The 22,356-nt window shown below is 32.0% G+C and overlaps 4 protein-coding genes across 5 annotated transcripts; 3 read left to right on the top strand and 1 right to left on the bottom strand.

Annotated features, from left to right (window-relative positions):
- Positions 1 to 4,393: 4,393 nt before the first annotated feature.
- LOC111809825 (protein TPX2) lies at positions 4,394 to 8,905 on the top strand. 2 transcript variants are annotated; one of them, XM_023696265.2, is made up of 17 exons: positions 4,394 to 4,794; positions 5,191 to 5,334; positions 5,438 to 5,527; positions 5,695 to 5,848; positions 6,164 to 6,266; positions 6,557 to 6,607; positions 6,950 to 7,047; positions 7,144 to 7,216; positions 7,307 to 7,369; positions 7,501 to 7,616; positions 7,714 to 7,792; positions 7,867 to 7,932; positions 8,028 to 8,087; positions 8,187 to 8,264; positions 8,394 to 8,438; positions 8,581 to 8,684; positions 8,767 to 8,905. In XM_023696265.2, exons 1-17 carry the CDS (start codon positions 4,626 to 4,628, stop codon positions 8,783 to 8,785), a joined length of 1,512 nt encoding a protein of 503 aa, XP_023552033.2. In that variant the 5' UTR covers positions 4,394 to 4,625; the 3' UTR covers positions 8,786 to 8,905. The 2 variants fall into 2 exon arrangements, with proteins under 2 accessions (XP_023552033.2, XP_086973323.1); XM_087117197.1 differs by lacking the exon at positions 8,767 to 8,905 and having other exon boundaries at positions 8,396 to 8,438; positions 8,581 to 8,690.
- On the bottom strand, positions 8,885 to 12,472 carry LOC111809824 (guard cell S-type anion channel SLAC1-like). Its single transcript, XM_023696264.2, has 4 exons — positions 11,900 to 12,472; positions 11,362 to 11,823; positions 10,891 to 11,234; positions 8,885 to 9,675 (listed from the first exon to the last, which is right to left on the bottom strand). The coding sequence occupies exons 1-4, from the start codon at positions 12,440 to 12,442 to the stop codon at positions 9,333 to 9,335; spliced, it is 1,692 nt and encodes a 563-aa protein (XP_023552032.2). The 5' UTR covers positions 12,443 to 12,472; the 3' UTR covers positions 8,885 to 9,332.
- A 1,585-nt stretch (positions 12,473 to 14,057) lies between these two features.
- Positions 14,058 to 14,741, top strand: LOC147789581 (putative F-box protein At5g55150). The gene has a single exon (XM_087117318.1). The coding sequence runs from the start codon at positions 14,058 to 14,060 to the stop codon at positions 14,739 to 14,741; it is 684 nt and encodes a 227-aa protein (XP_086973444.1).
- Positions 14,742 to 17,570: 2,829 nt separating this feature from the next.
- On the top strand, positions 17,571 to 18,541 carry LOC111810486 (uncharacterized). Its single transcript, XM_023697193.2, has one exon. It carries the CDS (start codon positions 17,612 to 17,614, stop codon positions 18,434 to 18,436), a length of 825 nt encoding a protein of 274 aa, XP_023552961.2. The 5' UTR covers positions 17,571 to 17,611; the 3' UTR covers positions 18,437 to 18,541.
- The last annotated feature ends 3,815 nt before the right edge of the window (positions 18,542 to 22,356 follow it).

The raw sequence follows: 22,356 nt of genomic DNA, 5'->3' as shown, positions 1-22,356 counted from the left end.
ACTTTTGCATTTCTTTCACCTCGGCTCGATATGTAACAACTCAAGTCCATCACTAACAAATATTATCCACTTTAGCCCATAGTCATGGCCCTGAGTGTGAGTTTTTTTTTTTTTTTTTTTTTTTTTTAAATATTAGAGAAAATAAAATAAGAAATATATCATATTTATCCTTTATTTAATATTTTAGATAAATTTAAAATTTTTAATGAAAATGAATTAAATTTATTTTGGGCCTTTGATCCATAGTCATGGCCCATGAGTGTTGAGTTTTAATATGGGCCATAGATTATTAAATAAAGGTTGTAATTTGCATTAATCAATTGGATAGATTTGTAATTATACTCATTATATTTTTTTGTCCAAATTACCCCTAATATATGGGATCTGAGTTCCTTTGATTTTGAATTTGAGATTTGAGATTTGTTTTAATTACTCCATAATTCTAGGATTTTGGTCAACTACTTTGTCAAAGGGTGTTTTAGTCATTTGGTAAATCTGAATTAATATTATTGTTTGGTCATTTATCCAATATAAAAGTTTTTGTGCTATATTTCAAAATGTCAAGCTTGAGCTAAGTTGGTTGGGCTCCATTTAGTTTTAAATTAAAATTCGGTATTAATTTTTAAATATGTCTTTAATAATTAAGGGTGTTATAAAAAAATCAAATTCCTAGAAATTTAAATTAGTTTTAAATTAATTTAAGTTAAAAATAAAAATATTCTCCAAAAGAGAGTGAATCTTAACTTAAAAATTTATGATTATAAATTATTATAAGTTGAATAAGTTGACTTAAAAAACTCGAAAAATGAACCGACTTAATATAATTCAAACTAACTTTCAACCCATCCCAAATTGTATGAGTTCGATAAGTATACTTGCCCTATTCGAGCTACTGTTTCTTAATTAAATATATTAAAAATCATAGATAAAAATAAAATTTAAAATTTAAAGTCAAATTACCATTTTGACCCTTGAGATTCGTGGACGGTATCTAGTAACCGATTTTTTAAACTTTCAATGTTAAGTCTGTGTATTAAAAAATCAGAGATAAAAATAAAATTTAAAATTTAAAGTCAAATTACCATTTTGACCCTTGAGATTCGTCAGTATCTTATGAGTCCATAAACTTAAAAAATATATATATTTAACGGGGTTTTTAAGCTTTCAATATTAAGTCTAACGAGTTCCATAATTTAAAAAATTGTCGATAAATTTTATAATTATTTTTTAAAATTGATAAATTTAAAATAAATTAGTGAGTTGTGGGAGGACATGGTTGGTTCTCATTAATGTGTTTGGCAGAAATTATGTAAATAGAGACAGTGTCAGGCTGAAAATGGACCAAAAAAATTTAATAATTTGTAATTATGAACACAAAAATGAATACCAAGAAAGGAAGTAGGTGGAAAGTTCAAGTGAAAACCATGACCTTATTTAACTCCCTTATGGCCTCATTCTCAAAATCCACATTTAATTTGATGTGAACGCTTGGAAAGGACAAACTTCCCGACTCGTTTTCAAATTTCGTGGTTGAATCGTCACTTACACTAGGTGTACCTTCGTTTTTAAACTTTCTAGGATGCATGTGAGTGAGGGCAAAACATGTTAAAATAACTCGTGTTGGTCTGTAAGGATAGTTTTCACTCTTAGAAGTGAAGAGTAAGTAATGTGACCATGTTGTAGGGAATGTTGCGGTCATCAAATGTCAAATTCGAATTTCGAATCTTGGACATGGGTCGTTACAAGACATGTGAATTGGTATGTGGAGATAGTTTTCACTTTTAAAAGCGAAGAGTAAGTAATGTGACTATGTTGTAAGGGATGCAAGAGAATGTCGGGGCAATCAGGTACCAAACCTAAATTTCGAATCTTGATCTAAATCCTAGACATGGGTCGTTACATGACATGTTAAATTGTAACTAGAATGATAGAAATATGTCCTCTCGTTAGTCTGTAGGGATAGTTTTCACTCTTACAAGCGAAGAGTAAGTAAGGTGACTATGTCACCGGAGAATGTTCGGAAATTAGATTCTCCCATTAATGAAGGTAATGAATGTATTTACTCTAGAAAGTTTGAAGACTTGTAATTAATTCTTGCTTCTATGTGTTTTTTATGTGGAGAATATGGTTATGATAGGTATTAATAATGACGTTTTTTTATTTATTTAATATTTATATTTTTTAAAATATACTTTTAGTCTCTCAATTTTAACTTATAACAATAGATCCGTGTATTTTAGATTTTTATTTAATTTTAATTTTATTAACCATTTACTTCTTACATTTTAATATGTAACAATTTAATTTATGTAATTATCACGTATTAAAGTATGTCGGGATGAATTTATTTGTGTAGGATCTATATTTAATATTGAAAATAATCAATCACGTAAGTAAAAATTAATAATTAAATATTTGAATTTTGATGGACCACAAATAATTCATAGTTAATGGACCATTGTACGCGAGTCGTTTGATTACTCATACACCTAAGATACAAGTTAGCTTAATCGTGGTCCAATGACCCTATTTTGCTATCCTATTTTTACAATAATTTTGCAACTATCCTTTGAATTTTATGTTTTATCTTTCAAAACTTTCGATAAAACATATTTTTGAATTTTCAAAAGTTTAGTTAATATTTTAATTAAAAAAAAAATAAAAATTTCCTTTTAAAGTTAGATAATTTATGAAGTGGGTAGATTTTTTGTTTATATATTAAAGATAAAAAAAAAAAATTATAATTTTTTTTTAACTTAAAAAGTTAATTATGCTGAATAGTTTTTAAACGTATTTTTTTAAATTTTTTTCAGAATTTTGAAGGATTTTAATAAAATTTTATAAATTTAAGAGTATTTTAAAAATATTATTAAAAGTTGGAATGTATTATACATACAGAAGAAATACTATTTTTAAATAAATTTAAAAGACTAAATTAATAAAAATATTCTTAAACTTAGTTTTAAAAATATATTTTTTTTTAATCTCTAAAGATTTTCTTACCATTAATTTTTATGAAATTTAAAAAGTACACAAAATATAAATATTATTTTTAAAAATTACTTACAAAATTATAAAAGTAACATGTTTACTCTAAAAAACGTTATAACGATGTCTTATAGATTATATCCAAAAAAAATTTAAGTTATTTTTGGCAGTTTATAAGTATTTTTAATTGTGGTAAGTAAATATACTTTTAAATTTTTTTTAAAAAAATTTAAAAATATATTTTTTTAAAAAGTTGAGGATATTATTATTAATTTAACTAAAACTAAAAGCCTTATAAAAAGGTCAGATATGTAATTTACTCAACTTTTTTTTTTTATTGAAAATATTTTTTATAAAGAAAAATATAATTTTGCTAGGTATGCATATTCATTTAAAATTCAATATTACAATTATGGAAGGAAAGTTAAAAATTAACAAAATAAAATAAAATATAAAATTTATATTTAATTATGATAGATTGATTAATTTCTTAAAATTTTAAATTTGTAAGGTATTTATTAAATTTAAAATTTTATGGATTTAATTTATATAATTTTAAAGTCGGAAAGGTACAAAAGTTAAAAAGTTTGGTAAATTAGCCTTAAAAAATTTATTTGAAAATTGACATGTCACGTGCAAAGCAAAATAAAAAAAAAAAAAAAAAAAAAAAAAAAAAAAGAAAGACTGACAAAAAATACCCATCGCATCACCGAAACTACCCTTTTGTCCAACGTTCCATTTCCATATCCATTTGAATTTCCTTGCGGGCCCCACCCACCCTCCTTCCCTCCCTCATATAAAACGGCTAAAAACCGTTGATGGCAATCTTGTAAAATATTCAAACTCACAGGGGCAAATTAATCAGAGGAGCCGAAATTTTCAGTCTTCGACACAAAAGAATATCGCCGCCCCAAAACAGAAGAAAAGCTCGAACCCCCACATTTGTGTTCCCTCACTTTCAACCCTAACCTATCTCAAATGACGGTTTTGCCCTTCCCAACATTTGAATTTCCAACATGTCTCCACGCCATTTTCCACAATGTTCAGGGGTGTAATCGGAAGAGTAATTTAAATTATTTTCTCTGTGCTTATTTTATTTTATATCATATATATTATAATTTTATAAATTCAAAACTTTTTTTGGATCTAACTCCCATGAACGTTATGACAAAAAAAAAAAATAATAATAAAAAAAAAATTAAAAATTAAAATTATATATATATATATATAATATTATTTAATTTTGGTAATGCCTTTTGAGAAGTTGTACGCATTTGGAGTTTGTCCCCATCGGCTATTTTTCAAAAAGAGAAAAAAAAGTTTTTTTTTTTTTCATAAATATATATATAAATATAAATATATATATATAAATATAAATATATATATTTTTTGTGGGCAATAAATATTAAATTGATTGGAGTTGTATAGATTTTCGCTACAGTGAACAAGGCGAGAAAAGAGAAACCACGCTCCCCGTCTTCTTCTTCATTCTGCTGCAAATCGGTTCTTCGATTTCTGAGCTTAGGGCTTTATCGGGGAGTTTTCCGATACACATTGCCGCTCCTTGTTTTGGAAAAAGAGGGCGATCGGCATTTCGTTTTCAGCGGAGGTGGAGTGAACAGTGGAAGAAGGAAGAAATGGATGAGGAAATGGAGGTTGAGCCGGTTGTGTTTGAGGCTTATGAAGTTGACATTGAGTATGAGTTTGATGCGGCTAGGTATTTTGATTTCACTCGCGAGGAGAGTTTTGATGAGGCTTGTCAAGCTGAGCTTTGGTTCGAGTCTGCTGGAAGCTACCCTCCTTCTCGTGAGTAATCTCGAGGCTTTGTTCTTGGTGTTCTGTTTGTTTGTCCATTGGTTTGTATCTATGTCTTTGTGTTATTTTTGGAGTTTGTGGCTTGGTTCTGGTTTTGGGAGCTTTGGTGATCGTTTTTTGAGGGATTTTACTGACGAATCTGACGTTGAGATTTTCGTTTTTACTTGCTTATTACTAATCTTAAAGATGTTCCACTTTCGTTGTTTTAGCTGTGGATTTATTTCTTTGATTTTCGTGGAGTGAGGAGACTGGAATTTGTGATTTTCTTGAAATGTTGGGCACGAGGAGCGTGTCAAGGGAGTTGGAATTCATGATTTTCTTGAAATAATGTGGCATTTTCATTGCGCTCATTTTTTTTTCTTTTTCTTTTTCGTTTCTTTGTGTCAGCGTTCGTAGCGAAACTGTTTTTGAGGGAAGAATGTCTTCTTGCTATTGAAAATGCATCTAAAAAATCTGAGGGTCAGAATAACATAATTGGTTCGCTTAATGGTGCCAGTCAGGAAGCTGGTTCAGGACGCGAGAATGACCGAGGTACATTTCTGGTTTAAGTTCCTCATGTCTTCTGTCCATCTCTGCTTTGATATACTACTCTGCTTGGTGGTTGATGATAACAAATTACGAGATTATCTTGTAGATTACCAAGGAGCAAACAGAGGAATCTTCACCAATTTACGAGATGGAGATGTACAAAAACTTCATAATCAACAGCTCCAATTTACATCAGGTGGGTAGTCTGTTTTGAAGAAGTAACTAGTGAATGAAATCAAATTCTTTTCAAATATGAATGAATTTTACATTTTTGGGAGGGGAGACTATATGGGTATATGAATTGACAACTTTTCTTTTTTCCCTTTTAATATGTTTTTTTTTAAATCGTTTCTGTTTTACCAGGATCTACATCATACAATCATTCATCCCTGAACAAACCCAAAGTTAAAGCCTCATCTTGTGTCAAGCCATCTAAACCCCGGAGCACTACTCTGATGAAATCGACAGCAAGCCACTTAGCGAGACAAAACTTCCCTGCTCAACATACTGATATCAAGTGAGTGCTAGTGAGGCTGTTTCATTTAATTTTCTTGATTGTATATAGGCCGAATCTGCTTCTATTTGGTATCGTTGTGTGTTTTTTTTGCAAAATTTCACCAGCTTTTTGGTTGGACATTGGCCAAACTAAGAGGACATTTGTGGGTTTTTCTTATGTGCATAATTGTCACAATGTCCTCTTAGTTTGGACAAAGTGATCTAATTTTCGTAGAAAGCCTATTTGCTTACTGAGGCTAGTAATGATTCTGTTCTTTGAATAACAAATGCATGTTCTGTATTCATTCTTCTAGTAATTTTAGGTTTGGATGTTTAGGTTGCAGAGAGTAGTTAAAAACAATGAGACAAGTGTCTGTGGTTCTGTTATCGAAAGTCAGGCTATCAAGAAGCAGAAACTGGATGGTGGTCACTCGCATAAGGTACATATGTTGTACAATATATCATGGTCTCTCTGATCTATGATTTTGTTGATTTGTCCTGATATCTTTCTCTAATCATCGATATATTCTAATCTCCATAAATTATAAAAGGTCTTTTGATGGTGTTTCTGAAAAATCTTTCATTATTATTCATATTATCTTTACTTGTATTGTTTATCTCACTATAAAATGGCTCGTATTGTGCCTCGTATAGTGCTTTAGTGTGCAGTTGAGTACTTTTGCTGATTATGGAGTCTTGGTATGAGCTCTAACTTTAATCTTGCATACAGGTGAATGAAATAAAGCAGCAGACTAATTTAGTCCACAAGCTTCCCAAAAAGGTGTGCTATTTTTTTTATTTTTTTATGTATATATCAGCACTAACCCCTTGCATAAAGTCCATTTAAGAAAAAATGTTCTTCATGATAGCTTTCAAATGAACAAGTTAAGATGTTCTTCGAGACATGCTAGTGTATCTTCAAATTTTGATATCTTAGACTGTAAATTCCGTAGCTTTACCATCTTATTAACTGTGTTCTTCAGCCTTATATTTTTTCTTTGCCTGCACTATTTTTAAGTGTGATTTGGGGTAATTCAACTGAATTCGGATTCTAATTATACTGATTAGTAAATCTTAGTGTTATTATATGCAAGCATATAAGTATCTTGATGTGTATTGGCAGGATGGAGTTGCTGATAAAACTACTAAAAATGTCAAGCTGAAGATTACAATTCCTAGGCAGCCTGATCTTGAAACAGCACAAAGGGCACATAGAATAAGGTTTGAAATTGTTACGACTTCAATTTTCTTTAGTTACAAAATCTAGGTCCCAGATTATTCATAGGGGTTACAGTTGCTTAATTGCTTTGATGTCAGACTGAAAAGTAGGATGGAAGAAGATTACGAGATAACTACTCGAAGATTTAGAGCCCGTCCATTAAACAGAAAAGTTGGTACTTGTATCTGATAGTATTTGGAGATTCATGAATTGCTGTTTCCTTTTTGCTGATTGACGATGCATTTCCTTTTCATATTGCAGATTTTAGAGGGGCCATCACTTCCGCTCTTAAAGAAAAGCACTCCCAAATTGCCTGAGTTTCAAGTGAGAAACATTTCTATTCTTATCCAATAGGATGATAGCAAGTTTCCTTGGAGAAGAATAAAAAAGAAGGAATAAAATGGCTTTTATCCTATTCCTCATGTTGTCTTTTGTGTCTGTTTCTTTGCCTTTAGGAATTTCACTTGAGGACGTTGGAGAGGGCCATGCAAAATACTTCTGCTGTTTCATCTTCAGCCTTTCATCATGATTATTCTGACATTACAGTCACTAGAAACTTGGAGTCAAGAAGGTATTAAAATGAAAAAGAATCTTGTACTGCTTCCAATAAAATACAAATACTTATGTTCTTTTGTCGCAATGCTAATAAGTTGCATTCATCTGCCAAGATCAAATGCCATTGATGATCAAAAGCATGATGAGTATCATATAATGCAGAATTTCAAGGCTTGCCCTCTTAATAGAAAGGTAAATAATTACTTTATTGGTGCTTTGATTGATTAATGTTGAGCAATTAGACTTAGTTATGGCGTGATTGGTAGATATTTTCAAGTAAAGGTGAAATGGGCGTTTTTAGAAATAGCAAGCAAGAAACCACAATACCAATGGTAAGCTTTTATTTCTCCCCATATTTCCTTAACGCATATTCTTACCTTTCCTATTCCTAAAAGTCTCTAAGACGACATCAAATTACTGCATTCAGGAATTTAAATTCCATAGCGAGAAGAGAATTTTGCAACCACCAACAGAACTTTTCACCAAGGTAGATTATGTTAAATTTGTTTTGTTTTGACTTTTTTTTAAATATTTCTGTATATCATTAGTTCTAATATTAATATGATTGTTTTAATATTCTTATTAGCTTTCGCTAACATCTCAATTCCATTCAAATAATGGACACTTGACAAAAGTTCCTTCCCGTCCATCCATACCTTTGAAGGTATTAATTCATTTTCATAACTTCGAAATTGCCTGTATTCACTTGCGATTACTGATATTCATCTTTCTTTAGAAACTTAAAATTTTCTAACTATCTAAATTCTTTTACTGTCGATCTTTTTGGGATAAGAGCTCAAAGGAAAATAATTTGGTGTTGTTTCAACCAGAACGTAAGGTAAATATTGTTTCAACCAGATCTTTCTTGTTCTACATTTCATTTTAATGTCTTACAAAAGGTTTCTTCAAGATTCTGCATTCACTGGTAGATGCGATGTTTTATTTTAACTTTTGTCTTACATATTAGTATTCTGCTGTAGATAACTCAATTGGTGAAAGAAACGCCTCCATTTGCGGGAAAACATATTTATTTGGAAAATAATGGATGCATATCTGATTCCTGCAACAGCCAGTTGACCGTGAGGTACGTATGGATAATTGTGATAATTTTGCAAATCATCTTACCACTTGAATTAGATCTAAAGAAAAATCTTTTAACCATACAGGAACATGGGAATTCGCTAAGCATTCAGAACTCTGTAAGAATGGTTTCTTTCTGCCAGGGCATCTGATTTTGGTTTCAGCCTTTAAATAGAAACCATTAACATGATGTTGATAACAACAGTACAGGAGAGGTTCTCGAGCTATTTTTTCTTCATAGAAATCGATTGAAGTCCATAGAATACAGGAAAGGATGTCATTTTCTAGATTTTATCTATCCAACTCTTTATGTTCCCCCAACTTGTATCCAAATCCAAATAATCCTGCAAGTTTGCCGGATATGTACAGCAATCATTGCCCCCCCTTCAGCTTCTTTGTATCCCCGACGTAAATGTATTGGTCGCTACTCGAAAAAATATACATACAAAGCTTCATCTACACAGTTACATCCTCATGTTTGAATCGTTAAACCATCAATATTAGCCAGTAAAATTTTCAAATGGAAGAATCTGGGGTGAGAAGAATTTCATTATTGTACTCATTTCTTCTATATTGTGAACACTGGTATGAATCAAGTCTCAATGAGACTGTTTAGTTTATAGTTTGGTATAGACTACAACTAAAAGTAGTCTCAAAACGCTTCATTTTGTGCATCAAAATCATCCTTGGTGTGCTTGGTAAGAGCTTGCTTTGTCCAGCGTTTGAGGTCATAGGCTTTTTTGAATGGTTTCCTGTCCTTGATAAGTCTTTTCTTTGTGATAGCAATGGCCAGGTCATTGGGGAACAAAGTCTTCCAAACAAAAGCATGAAGGAGAGTGGAGACAAAGAGAAGAGACACCATAGTAGAGGACATGAAAGAAAGGGTGAGTGCCAGACCTTTACTTACAATTGTAGGGACATGCTCTGCATACTTTATGGTTGCCACTGAAGCTGTTGTCATTGGAAATGTGTAAGACCACCAAGCTAATGAAAACCTGCAAAAATTCACATGTTTCAGGTATCATAATAATTATTGTTGTCATTCATCTCTCTGTTCAAATTTTCAATCACTGATGTTGTTGTGATCCTAGGCAGTTTCTTGGGTTTGATGCATGCTGGTTTCTTAATAGGGGAAAATACAAAAAGTTGATTCTATGAATATGCCCTTTTCATTTCTGGTGTTAGTCTAATTTTTAAACTTTTAATTTTTGATTTTGATTTTGTATTTAACATGGGTACAGAATAATTGAATTTGTACCCCATAGATTCTTCGACTTTTAATTTTGTATCTAATAAATTTTGAATTGTAATAATTGTCAAATGATTTATTTTAGTTATAAAATTAAAAAAATGGATTTGTTAGATGTTCTAAAGTTTACGGACTTATTAAATGCAAAATTTAAAATTTAAGAATTTATTAAAAACTTGAGATTAAAATTTTTAATTGGTGTGGATTCTATAAATGTTTTTTTTTTTTTTTTTTTTTTTGTTTTTATCATAGATATAAATATTTGAAGTGAAATTAATCAGTGTGTTGTATTGTGAGATCCCACATCGGTTGGGAAGAAGAACGAAACACCCTTTATAAGGGCGTAGAAACTTTTTTCTAGCAGACGCGTTTTAAAAACTTTGAGGGGAAGCCCGAAAGGGAAAACTCAGAGAGGACAATATTTGCTAGCGGTGGGCTTTGGCCGTTACAAATTGTATCAGAGCCAGATACCAGGCGCTGTGTCAGGGAGGAGGCTGTTCCTCGAAGGAGGTAGACACTAGGTGGTGTGACAGTAAGGATGTTGGGCCCTGAAAGGTGTGGATTTGGTAGGGGTCTCACAATCGATTGGAGAAAGGAATGAGTGCCAACGAAGACGCTAGGCCCTAAAAGGGGTGGATTATGAGATCTCACATTAGGGAGTAATACGAAACACCCTGAGTGCCAACGAAGACGCTAGGCCCTAAAAGGGGTGGATTATGAGATCTCACATTAGGGAGTAATACGAAACACCCTTTATAAGGGTGTGGAAACCTTTCCCTAGCAGACACGTTTTAAAAACTTTGAGGGGAAGTTCGAAAGGGAAAGCTTAGGGAGAACAATGTCTACTAACGATGGGCTTGGGCCTGAGCCATTACACGTATCAACTATGAAGAACGACCGTGGATTCAATTAAAGTGAAAATAACAATCATTTTGAAGGGGGAAAGAAGAACATGACTGACCTGAATCCAGTGAAGAAGGTGATCCTTACAACAAGGGAAATGTAGAGAAACAAAGCAATGAAGAAGCAAGTTCTTGACAAGCCATCGAATTCGCCATAAATGGTCTGCCAAGCGATGCTGGCCGCAGAAGGGGCAGCTATGAACATGGAGTACACAGGGTGCAGCTCCTTCGGCAGCGCCTCACTCGTCGGCAGCCTCTGATACAGTGTCACAAACACCACTAGATAGTGTGCAAACCCCACTGACCATAAGAACTTTGCTGCCTCCAACCACCCACATTTCGCCGCCAGTATCGCTCCGACGAAGTTCCCGACCACCGACAAATGTGTCGATGGATTCACTACCTGAAATATGAATAAAACATTAAATATATCTTCGACTAGAAAGGTTCTTTTCCTGATCTAAATCGGGACTTAGATATACATAATCTTTTAACTTACAAATTTCGAATTTAGTGATAGTTTAACACACCTTACATAGACGCCGCTTCCCCCCGGACAACCATTGCCCGTAAATCTTGAGCTCGAGCAAGAAGTAGGGACCCATGAAGGCACACCAAACAGCCGGGTGGAGTGGCTCCGACACGAACCGCGGCGGGGCACCGATGGCAAGGAACATAAAGACAACCCAAGGAGCAAAGAAGAAGTTAACACGAATAGGGTGGAAGTACTCTCTCTTAACAGCTTCAAAGTAGAAGATGCACTTGAGAATGTAAGCCACAAATACAGAACAAACAGCAGCTGTGGCTAAGAGCCAAATGGCGATGTTGATAAATGGGGAAACATGAAGGAACTTAGTGGCAGGGCTCGTCGCCAGCGCCCGCCATAGCACGGCCTGGCTGCTGAGCCCGAGACAGATCCCGAAGCATCCAATCGGAAATCGGAGAAGAAATGGCCATTTCTCGTCTTTCGGGAGAAGAATGTCTTCATAATCCTACACGAAAAAGGACATTACAAACGATCAAACATTAAATTTTTTACATAAACGAATGATTATGATTATATGATACCTTGACTTGATCAAGTTCGGGTCCTCTAAGAGCAGCATAGTATCTTCCAACAGGAACACTTTTATTCAAAGATTCATCCATTCCTTCAGAGCTTCCATAAGTTCTTTGACACTCCATTTGATTATCTCTATGATCTTTCCTCAATGGCAATAGAGAATTTTGTTTACTTAGAGTTGACTTCGTTCTAAAAATACTAAAATCCGCTTTCTTCCCTTCAATATTATTATAATCAAACCCTCCGAAACTTCTTCCGCTCCTCGGAAGAGCCATTCGATCGATACCCTTCCCTTTAGAATTTTGATTCAAACCTGTTTCCAACGACATTTGTCGACCGAAACCCTGCATGGGTGGTGGTGGTAGCGATGGTCGTAATCGATTGTTATGTTTCTTATGTCGCTTCTCGGTATCGGCCAATGCAGATGTCGTTTTTGGCCGAACATGTTCTTCTTTTTCTTCGTTCTCCTCCTCACAAACTACATCGTGGACGCCAACCGAATTAGGGTTTGCATGAAACATGGAAGGCGGGGTTTGTTTTGTGTCCATTTTCTCTGTTGGTTGGTTTCTTGAGGCTAATGAAGATCATATTATATTGTTCTTTATGTTGGTTTGAATGTTCATGAGGTTCTTCTTATTGCTCACGAGAGTTTGGTAAAAGTAGGGTTTGCTTTTAGGTGGAGGATTGATATGTTAAATCAAATTGAGACCAATACTTTGGTGAAGGGATATCTCGTGAGATGACGCTCATTGATTCCTAGGAAAGGTTCGTGGCCATAATTTCACGGTTCTAGTAGGTCGGTTCGAGTTAAGACTTAAAAGAAAGATTTCGAACTTTTTCCTCTCATTTTAAAAATATCTCATTATTATTATTGATCTTTTATAAAAGTTACGATCATTTGAGGTAGAAATTTGTTAAAATGTTGAACAAAAATGTCTATTATTTTAATATAGCTCAGTTTATTTTGTAGAAAAAATTATCAGAGAATCGTATTTATTTAATAATATTGAAATAATTTATGTATTAATTTAATATAAAATTTATATAATATTTGGCTTTATTCATTCTATATATTATTCCTATACATTCCATGTGTTAATATATATATATATATATATTTTAAGAAATGATATTACACATAATCAAAATAGAAAAAGGAAATGATGTTATTATATTTCTTTTATGATTATAATTCTATTTTATTATTATTATTATTATTATATATTCTATTTTATTTATTGGGATCCCTAAATTGAGTGGACGAGTTAATTCATAAACTTCTAAATAAAATCCAAAATAAAAATAAAAATTTAATCCGGTTCTTTTTATTATTAAAGTTTTTTTTTAATTTTTTTTATTAGTATGGTCAGAATTTTTTAGAAATTTTTTCTATTTTAAGTAGTTTAATTTAAAATATTTTTTATATTTCAAATAATAGATGAAAGTAGGATTATGTTCTTGTTTTAAAAATAACTAAGGAGTATTTTGAATATATAAATAGGTTTATTTATTTTTTTCTAATATGTTTTTTTAACCATTAATATGTTTTTTTTTTTTAAATCATAGAATAAAACAAATAAATTTAGTAATAAGTTAATAAATGAAATATCTATAAACGATTTTAATGATTACTATAAAAGACTAATTAGAACGTTAATCCATTGAAAAATTTTGTTAATTATTTTGATTTCTTGTAAGAGTTAAAAAAAAACAAAAATTGAGAAATAGAGATGATTTATTATTATTTGATAAATTGTTAAAAACGGTAGTAAAGATGTTCTAATACTATTTTATTTTCAACTATAGCATTTGTGAAGGGATAAAAAAAGGGAGGATATCATGAATTATTCAGAGTCTCGAGATTGGACAACGCTTGAATATGATGTTCTCGGTGTGATTCTCAACAAGATGGTGTCTCTGTACGATTATCTCCAATTCAGCCTCGTATGTAAGTCTTGGTATTTTCTTGCATTACGATACAAACACCAACGATCCATAATCACTTCCAAGTTTCCTCAACTACCCATGCTCATTGTTCCCTCGAAAGATGGTTTTGAAAAGCAACATTGCTTATATGACCCCACAAAAAATAGAACTTGTCCGGTTGACTTCAAGTTTTGTTTCAACAAAAGGTGTTGTGGCTCCTCTTTTGGTTGGTTGATCATGTGTGAAGAGACACTCGATCTTACTTTATTCAACCCTCTTTCTGGAACTGTGATTTGTCTTCCTTCCATTATCATAGATAATGAACCTGATTATAATCCAGACCGCGTAGTTAAAGCTATATTAACCAAAGATCCATCGTTATATCCAAACAATTATATGGTTGTAGCTATCTATAATTCATATACAAGGTTGTGCCTTATGAGAGCAAATGATAAGAGTTGGACGTATTACTACCCAGAACCAAATATTCCTTTTATGGATATTAATGTTTGTAGTGATACTTTATATGCTACGAAAAATGATATGGCGGTTTGGAAAGTTGAAGTTAAGAATAGAGATGATGAAAGTTCATCGATTTCTATTTCTTTAAGGATGGTCCACGATAAAATGATCGATGTTGTAATTAGATCGTATATTACAGAGTCTTCCAAAGGAGAGCTTTTGTTAGTGTTGAGGTCAATATCTATAGAGCAAAGACAATTAGAGACTACCAAGTTTAAAGTCTACAAACTTATTGATGAGCGTGAAAATGGCATGCGAAGGGCGGTAAAGGTGAAGAGCTTAGATGGCAATGCTATGTTTATTGGAGACTCTCAATCCATTTGTGTATCATCAACTAAGGATTTTTACCGAATCGGATATATTTTATCAATGGTTGTAACAATTATATTCCTAATTTAGTCCAGGATTCAGGTATATTCAACATAGAAGATAAAAGATTTGGGAAACATTACATACCAGATCGTGCACACAGGAAGTTACCTCAACCCATTTGGATCATCCCAACCGTAGTTTGAAAGATTTTGATAATTAAGATTCTTATTTATTTGTGTTAGGATATGTTTTATTTTATTTTATTTCTCTTTAATTGTTGTAATCTAAAACAAAAAAATATTCTGATTTAGAAATTTTGTTGTAATCTAAAACAAAAAAAATATTCTGATTTAGAAATTTTGTTGATGTGGAGTGTAGTTTGCATTTAATATACTAATTTAATAGTTTAATTTAATATTTATTCTTAAATATTTTCGACCTACAAGTCACTTATAGATATCAAATTTGTTTTTTATAAATATAGATATTTATCAATTTTATCTTTGTAGATCTCTACACGAGCAAATTTATACTTTTGGAGAAAAAAAAAATATTTGATTCTAAAAAAATCCATCAAGTCCTCTCTTTAAAATATATATATATATATATATTATATTATAAACTTATTTTTAAACTTTAAAATGTATCTAATATATTTCTAAATAATTAATTTTAAATATAATAGGTCTTAAATTTTAAAAATATCAATTTATCAACCTTTTAACGAGAGGTTGATGAATAAACAGAATTATATACAAATGAGAGTGATCTTGAGGATAAGATGAATAAGAAAAGTTTAAAAAAATTGAAAGTGACTTTGATGACTAAATCATAAGAACTTCAAACTTAAAATGTGTTTTACGTCGAACAATTTTACGTAACGTGACCTCTTATTATAAAATATGATTCAGATAATATGGAAAGTTAGTCCAACCAAAGTAGAAGTCAGGTGGCCCAAAGATGAAGCCCAAGTTCATATGAAAACTCAGCCCACCCCAGAGTCGAAGTCAAGTGGTCCAAATCTGAAGCCCGGAAACTCAGTCCGAACAAAAAGAAAAGGTCAAGTGGCTCAAAGCTGAAGCCCAAGCTAATAAGGATAGTCAGGCCCAATCTGAAGTAGAAGTCAGGTGGCCCAAAATTGAAGCCCAAACTTATTTGGAAACTCAGGCCCAACCCAAAGAAGAAGTCAAGTGGTCCAAATATGAAGCCCAAACTTATATGGATAGTCGGGCCCAATCGAATTCGTAGTCAGGTGGCCCAAAACTGAAGTCCAAACTAATATGGAAAGTCAGGCCCAAAGCTGAAGCTCAAGTTCATATGGAAACTCAGGCCCAACCCAAAGTGGATGTCAGGCTCCAGACGTTACCGAAGCTCAAGCTCGACCCAAAGTGGAAATTTGAGGGTCTAGATTCTACCAACTATTTTACGGGCAAATTCATTGATGGGGAGCGTAAGGGTTTTCGGAGAGGGGTGTGATCGACGGTGCTTGTTTAGATCTGAAACGAGCTTCAATATCAGCCGTTGAATTAGGTTAAAAAAATTTCTTTTTTCTTTTTTTACAAATATTTTTGTGAAAAATTTTTTTAAATAATTTTCTATTTTTTCCTTTTTTGTATTTATTTTTACAAATATTATATATTTGTTGATTTAGAGAATAAAACAATTTCCTAAATTTCATCTCTCTTTTATATGCTATAAAAATTACATACTCACTCAATCACTCACTCACCCAAACCTCACTCAAAGGTATGCACCTCTCTTTCCTTTTCCTTGTTTATGGTTATATATTTTATTTTATTATTTTTTTTTTCTGATTGTATTTTATTTTTTATACCAATTAATTCATAAGCTTCTTAATAAAATCCAAAACAAAAATTAAAAATTAAAACTTAATCTGGTTTTTTTTTTTTTTTTTTTCTTTTTTAAAATATTTGCATAGTATAAATATAAGGTTTATTAGTGTTAGTTTTTTTTTTTTTTTTTTTTTTCTTGTCTTATTTGGTAGGGTTAGAATTATTTTACCATTTTAATGAGTTTAATTTAATTTTTTATTTTTTTGAAAATAGATGAAAGCAGGATTAAATTCTTGTATTTGAATTTTTATTTATTTTTTCTTATATATTTTTTTATTTATGAAATAGTATAATACATTTTCTATTTATTTGAAAATAATAAAATAAAACGATTTAGTAATTGTGAATAAATGAAGTATTTTCAACTATTTTTTTATAATAAAAAAAAATATAAATGTTTAGAAATTTAATTGCTTGAAATTAATTGTAATGAATATTTTGTATTTATGTATAGAGAAAAAACTATTTTTTTTATAATAAAAAAATATATAAATGTTTAGAAATTTAATTGTCATGGCAAATTTTTCTAAACGAAAGTTTATTTATATATGTTTAGTTTTTTTTTTTTTTTTTTTTTCTTCTTTCTTTTTCTGGTCCGTAAAGATAGTTTAGAAAGTAGTAAAAATGTTCTAATATTATTTTATTTTATGTGTTTGTTCCCTTCTTTTTGTTTAGTCTTTAAGATATTTTATAAAATAGTAAAGATGTTCTAATACTATTTTATTTTCAACTCTAGCATCCGTGAAGGATAAAAAAGAAAAAAGAAAAAAAGAGGATATCATGGATTATTCTAAGTCTCGAGATTGGATAACGCTTGAATATGATGTTCTCGGTGTGATTCTCAATAAGATGGTGTCTCTCTATGATTATCTCCAATTCAGCCTCGTCTGTAAGTCATGGTATTTTGTTGCATTACGACACAAACACCAACGATTCATAATTACCTCCAAGTTTCCTCAACAACCCATGCTCATCGTGCCCTCGAAAAATGGTCTTGAAAACCAGCATTGCTTATATGACCCCACAAAAAATAGAGTTCGTCGTGTTGACTTCAAACTTTGCTTTAACAAAAGGTGTTGTGGCTCCTCTTTTGGTTGGTTGATCATGTGTGAAGAGACACTCGATCTTACTTTATTCAACCCTTTTTCTAGGACTGTGATTCGTCTTCCTTCCATTTTCATAGAGGATGAACCTGATTATACTCCAGACCGCATAGTGAAAGCTATATTAACCAAAGATCCATCATTATATCCAAATGATTATATGGTTATAGCTATCTATGGTTCATGTGCGAAGTTGTGCCTTATGAGATCAAATGACAAGAGTTGGACGTATTACTATCCAGAACCAAATATTCCTTTTAGTGATGTTAATGTTTATGGTGATACTATATATGCTTCAAGAGTTGATATGATGGTTTGGAAAGTTGAAGTTAAGATTAGAAATGATGAAAGTTCATCGATTTCTATTTTTGTAAGGATGGTCCACACCAAAAGTATCGATGATCTAACTAGATCTAATATTACAGTGTCTTCCAAAGGAGAGCTTTTGTTAGTGTTGAGGTCAATATCGGTGGAGGAAACACAATTAGAGACTAACAAGTTTAAAGTTTACAAACTTACTGAAGAGCGTGAAAATGGCATGCGAAAGGCCATAAAGGTTGAAAGTTTAGATGGGGATGCTATGTTTATCGGCGACTCTCAATCCATCTGTGTATCAACTAAGGATTTTCCTAAATGTTTACCAAATTGTATATATTTCATGAATGGTTGTAACTATTATGTTCCTAATTTAGTCCAGGATTCAGGTATATTCTACTTAGAAGATAAAGATTTTGGTGATCATTATATACGGGATCCTGCACATGAAAATTTACCTCCACCTATTTGGATCATCCCATCAATATGTTCCAAAGATCTTAAGGATTGAGATTCATATTTATTTGTGTTAGGATATGTGTTTTTTTTTTTTTTTTTTTTTTTTTTTTTTAATTTCTCTTTAGTTGTATTATCCCTTGTAATCTAATTTAGAAATTTAGTTCTATTATTCATTGTAATTTAAGACGGAGAATATTCTAATATAGAAATTTTGTTGATACTTTCTTGCATTTAATACATTAGTTTATTAATTTTATTTAACATTTATTCTCAAGAAGGAAAGTTTTAATCTAAACATATTTGAGGTGAATGTGTTTGTAATAATATTTTTTAATTATATTATTTGATTTTTTTTTTTTTTTTTTCTAAAAAGATTTGATTCCAAAAAGATTCCAAAATTCCTCTCTCTTAAAATATATTTGAACTTTGTAATATATTCCCGAATAATTAATTTTAAATATAATAGGTCAAAATTTTTAAAAATATGGATTTATCAACCGATTAGATGAATAATAAGGAAAGTCAGATCAAATTGGATGAACGTCCAAAAGCAAATGCTTACTCATCAAGCAACCTAAAGCCCAAGCTAATAAGGAAAGTCAGGCCCATTCCAAAGTAGAAGTCAGGTGGCTCAAAGACGAAGCCCAAACTTATATGGAAACTTAGGCCCAACCCAAAATCGAGGTCAGGTGGCCCAAAGAGCTCGACCCAAACTAATATGTAAACTCAGGCCCAGCCCAAAGCTGAAGCTCAAGTTCATATGGAAACTCAGGCCCAACCAAAAGTGGATGTCAGGCTAGACCCAAAACCGAAGCTCAGGCTCCGGCCGTAACTGAAGCAGAAACTCAAGCCCAAAGCTGAAGAGAGAAGTGTTTAAACTAAAATAATAAGAAAGAAAATATTTATAATATTAATATTTAGATCAATAAGATAAATTTATATTTCATAAACACCGGAGAGAAGGAAGATATAATAGAGAAATATAGATAGATAACATGGAGAGATATAATAGAGAAATATAAATAGATAGCAACTAAAGGTGGTGAGACCATTGTTTTATTATTTGTGACTCTTTTCTCCTTGATGAGACCACAAGTCACTCTTCAACTTGTACTTGATCGAACACGTTCGACAAATAAAATACTTTCCATTGTGTTGGGTTTGGAGGTTAAGTAAGGCTTTCTCACGGATAGGATTTAAGTATATTGGACAGATTACTTCTCTTCGTTCTCTCCCTCCCCTGAAACAAAAACAAATCAGTTTCGGAAACCAAATACAGATTTTTTTCTCATTTTAAGGAAGGGTTTCTAGACACTAAACTAAAATAAAAAGAAAGAAACATTTATAATATTAATATTTAAATAAATAAGACAAATTTATACCTCATAAACAGACTAGAGTAGAAGTGAGAAATATAAATAGATAGTCATGAAGAGACATAATAGAAAAATATAGATAGATAGCAACTAAGAGATATAATAGAGAAATATAGATAGATAACGACCGAGAGGGGTGGTGAGACCATTTTTTATTATTTGTGGCTCTTTTCTCCATGATGAGACCACAAGTCACTCTTCAACTTTTGTACTTGATCGAACACGTTCCACAAATAAAATACTTTCCATTGTGGTGGGTTTGGAGGTTAAGTAAGGCTTTCTCACGGATAAGATTTAAGTATATTGTACAGATTACCTTCTCTTAGTTCTTCTCCTTGTTCTCCTCTTCTTTTTCCTTCTCCTTCTTCCCTTTTTTGAGTATGTTTTCTTCCATCGAATCCGCAAGCCACTCTTAAAATAGATAATAAAATAGATTAAGTAAGGCTTCCTCACGGATAGGACTTAAGTATATTGGACAGATTACCTTGTCTTGGTTCTTCTCCTTCTCTTTTTCCTTCTCATTCTCCCCTATTTGCCGATGTTTTCTTCCCTCGTATCCGCAAGCCACTCCTCCATAAGAAAGATAATGGATTTAAGAAAAACAGAAGAGAAACACAAAAATGGAAAATAAAATAGATTAAGTAAGGTTTTCTCACGGATAGAATTTAAGTATATGGGACAGATTACCTTCTTTTCCTCCTTTTCGTTCTTCTCCTTCTTCTCCTTTTTTTTCCTTCTCCTTCTTTCCCTTTTTGCGACTGTTTTCTTCCATCGGATCCGCAAGCCACTCTTCCATAAGAAAGATAATGGATTTAAGAAAAACAGAAAAGAGAAACACAGAAATGGAAAATAAAATATCGACCGAAAAGAAAAATAGGAAACTGAGTGTGGCATAACAGCAATTTCACTAGGAGCTATACAGGATGGAGGGAGGCTGACTGGAGAACCGCTGATGATTTTTACTCAAGTTTTAGAATCCATGAACATGATTTCTACCGAAGTTATTATAGTATGTTATCGTGTAAAACATATTGTGTTTGTTTGAAAAATATTATTGTTATTTTCCGTTATAGTATTATGTTATTGTGACAAACATTATTTTATATTTCTTTGTTGAATACTATTTTTATTTTTAGTTGCTAATTGTGAAAAACATTATGTTGTGTTTGTTGGGTGAATATTATTGTTATTTTCAGTTGCTATAGTATTATGTTATTGTGAAAAACCTTTCTTTTCTATTTCTTTGGTGAATATTATTGTTATTTTCAGTTGCTGTAGTATTATTTTATTATGAAAAACACCATGTTGTGTTTATTTGATGAATATTATTATTATTTTCAGTTGTTATAGTATTATGTTATTCTGAAAAACATTATTTTATATTTCTTTGGTGAATATTATTGTTATTTTCGATTATTATAGTATTATGTCATTGTGAAAAATATTTTGGTGAATATCATTGTTACTTTGAGTTGCTATAGTATTACGTTATTGTGAAAAATATTATTTTATGTTTTTTTGGTAAATATATTGTTATTTTTAAGTACTATAGGATTATGTTAGGGTGAAAAACCTTATGTTATGTTTATTTAGTGAATATTATAGTTATTTTTCGGTACCATATGTAAATTGGTTAGTTATTTTCATATCCAACCCCTCGAATCCGGCCTAGCAGATAGCCCAGATCCAGGGTCTGCCCAGCCCAGCTAATAGACCAGATCCGTGGGCTGACCCGGCCCAGTTGATAGCCCATATCTATGTGGGCTGACCCAACCCAACGGATAGCCCAGATCCTTGGGCTTACCCAACCCACTACGACTGCCCCAGATCCGACTCGCTTAACACTACTCAATGCAGGTCACCTTGTTTATTCTACTGTAACTCTTCTAACTCTATGTAGGCCAAAATTATGGCGAGGGTTTGGACTTGTGCCGCTACCAATCGGAAGCGCAATCCGAGTGCCAGTCGATCCACTCCGACTTCCCCCCGATCCGACCCGCTTATCACTCCCAATTACATGTCAATTTGTATGTTTATTTTTCGTTTTCTTCTACTGTCAAACATGTCTATCTTTCAGCCAAAATTATGAGTGAAAATGAGAGGGAATAAGTCTGAGTGCCAGCCAACCCGCTCCGACCTCCCTCCGATCTGACCCGCTTATCACTGCACAGTACAGGTCGGTTTGTCTATTTATTTTAGTTTATTGTACCAAAATTAGGGAACAGGTCTATTTCATTTGTGTAAACAGCTTGTTTGGGTTTTTTTTTTTTCTTTCTTTCTTTATAAAAAAACAATAAGTTAGATAGAGGGAAACATCGTGAGTATTTATTGACAAAATTATTATATGAGTTATACAAAATTAACTGTGTTGACCATCTTTGCTCATCAATCAATTTCCTCTATAAAGAATTGTTGTGTTCTTACTCACCTCACATCCATAACTCTCATTTCTCTGTTTATCTTACTCAGCTTCCTCCTGGGTATGTCTCTCTATCTTTACCTTTTTACCAACAACACTCTATTGAAGGAGCAGAAAATAACATGTTTTATTTGTCTGGTGGCGATTGGGACGGAGAAAGACATTGTCTACCATTAC

This window comes from Cucurbita pepo, chromosome 14, assembly GCF_057944985.1.
Source record: "Cucurbita pepo subsp. pepo isolate OVF chromosome 14, ASM5794498v1, whole genome shotgun sequence".
Taxonomy (NCBI): domain Eukaryota; kingdom Viridiplantae; phylum Streptophyta; class Magnoliopsida; order Cucurbitales; family Cucurbitaceae; genus Cucurbita; species Cucurbita pepo.
This window is presented reverse-complemented; position numbering and strand designations above follow the sequence as displayed.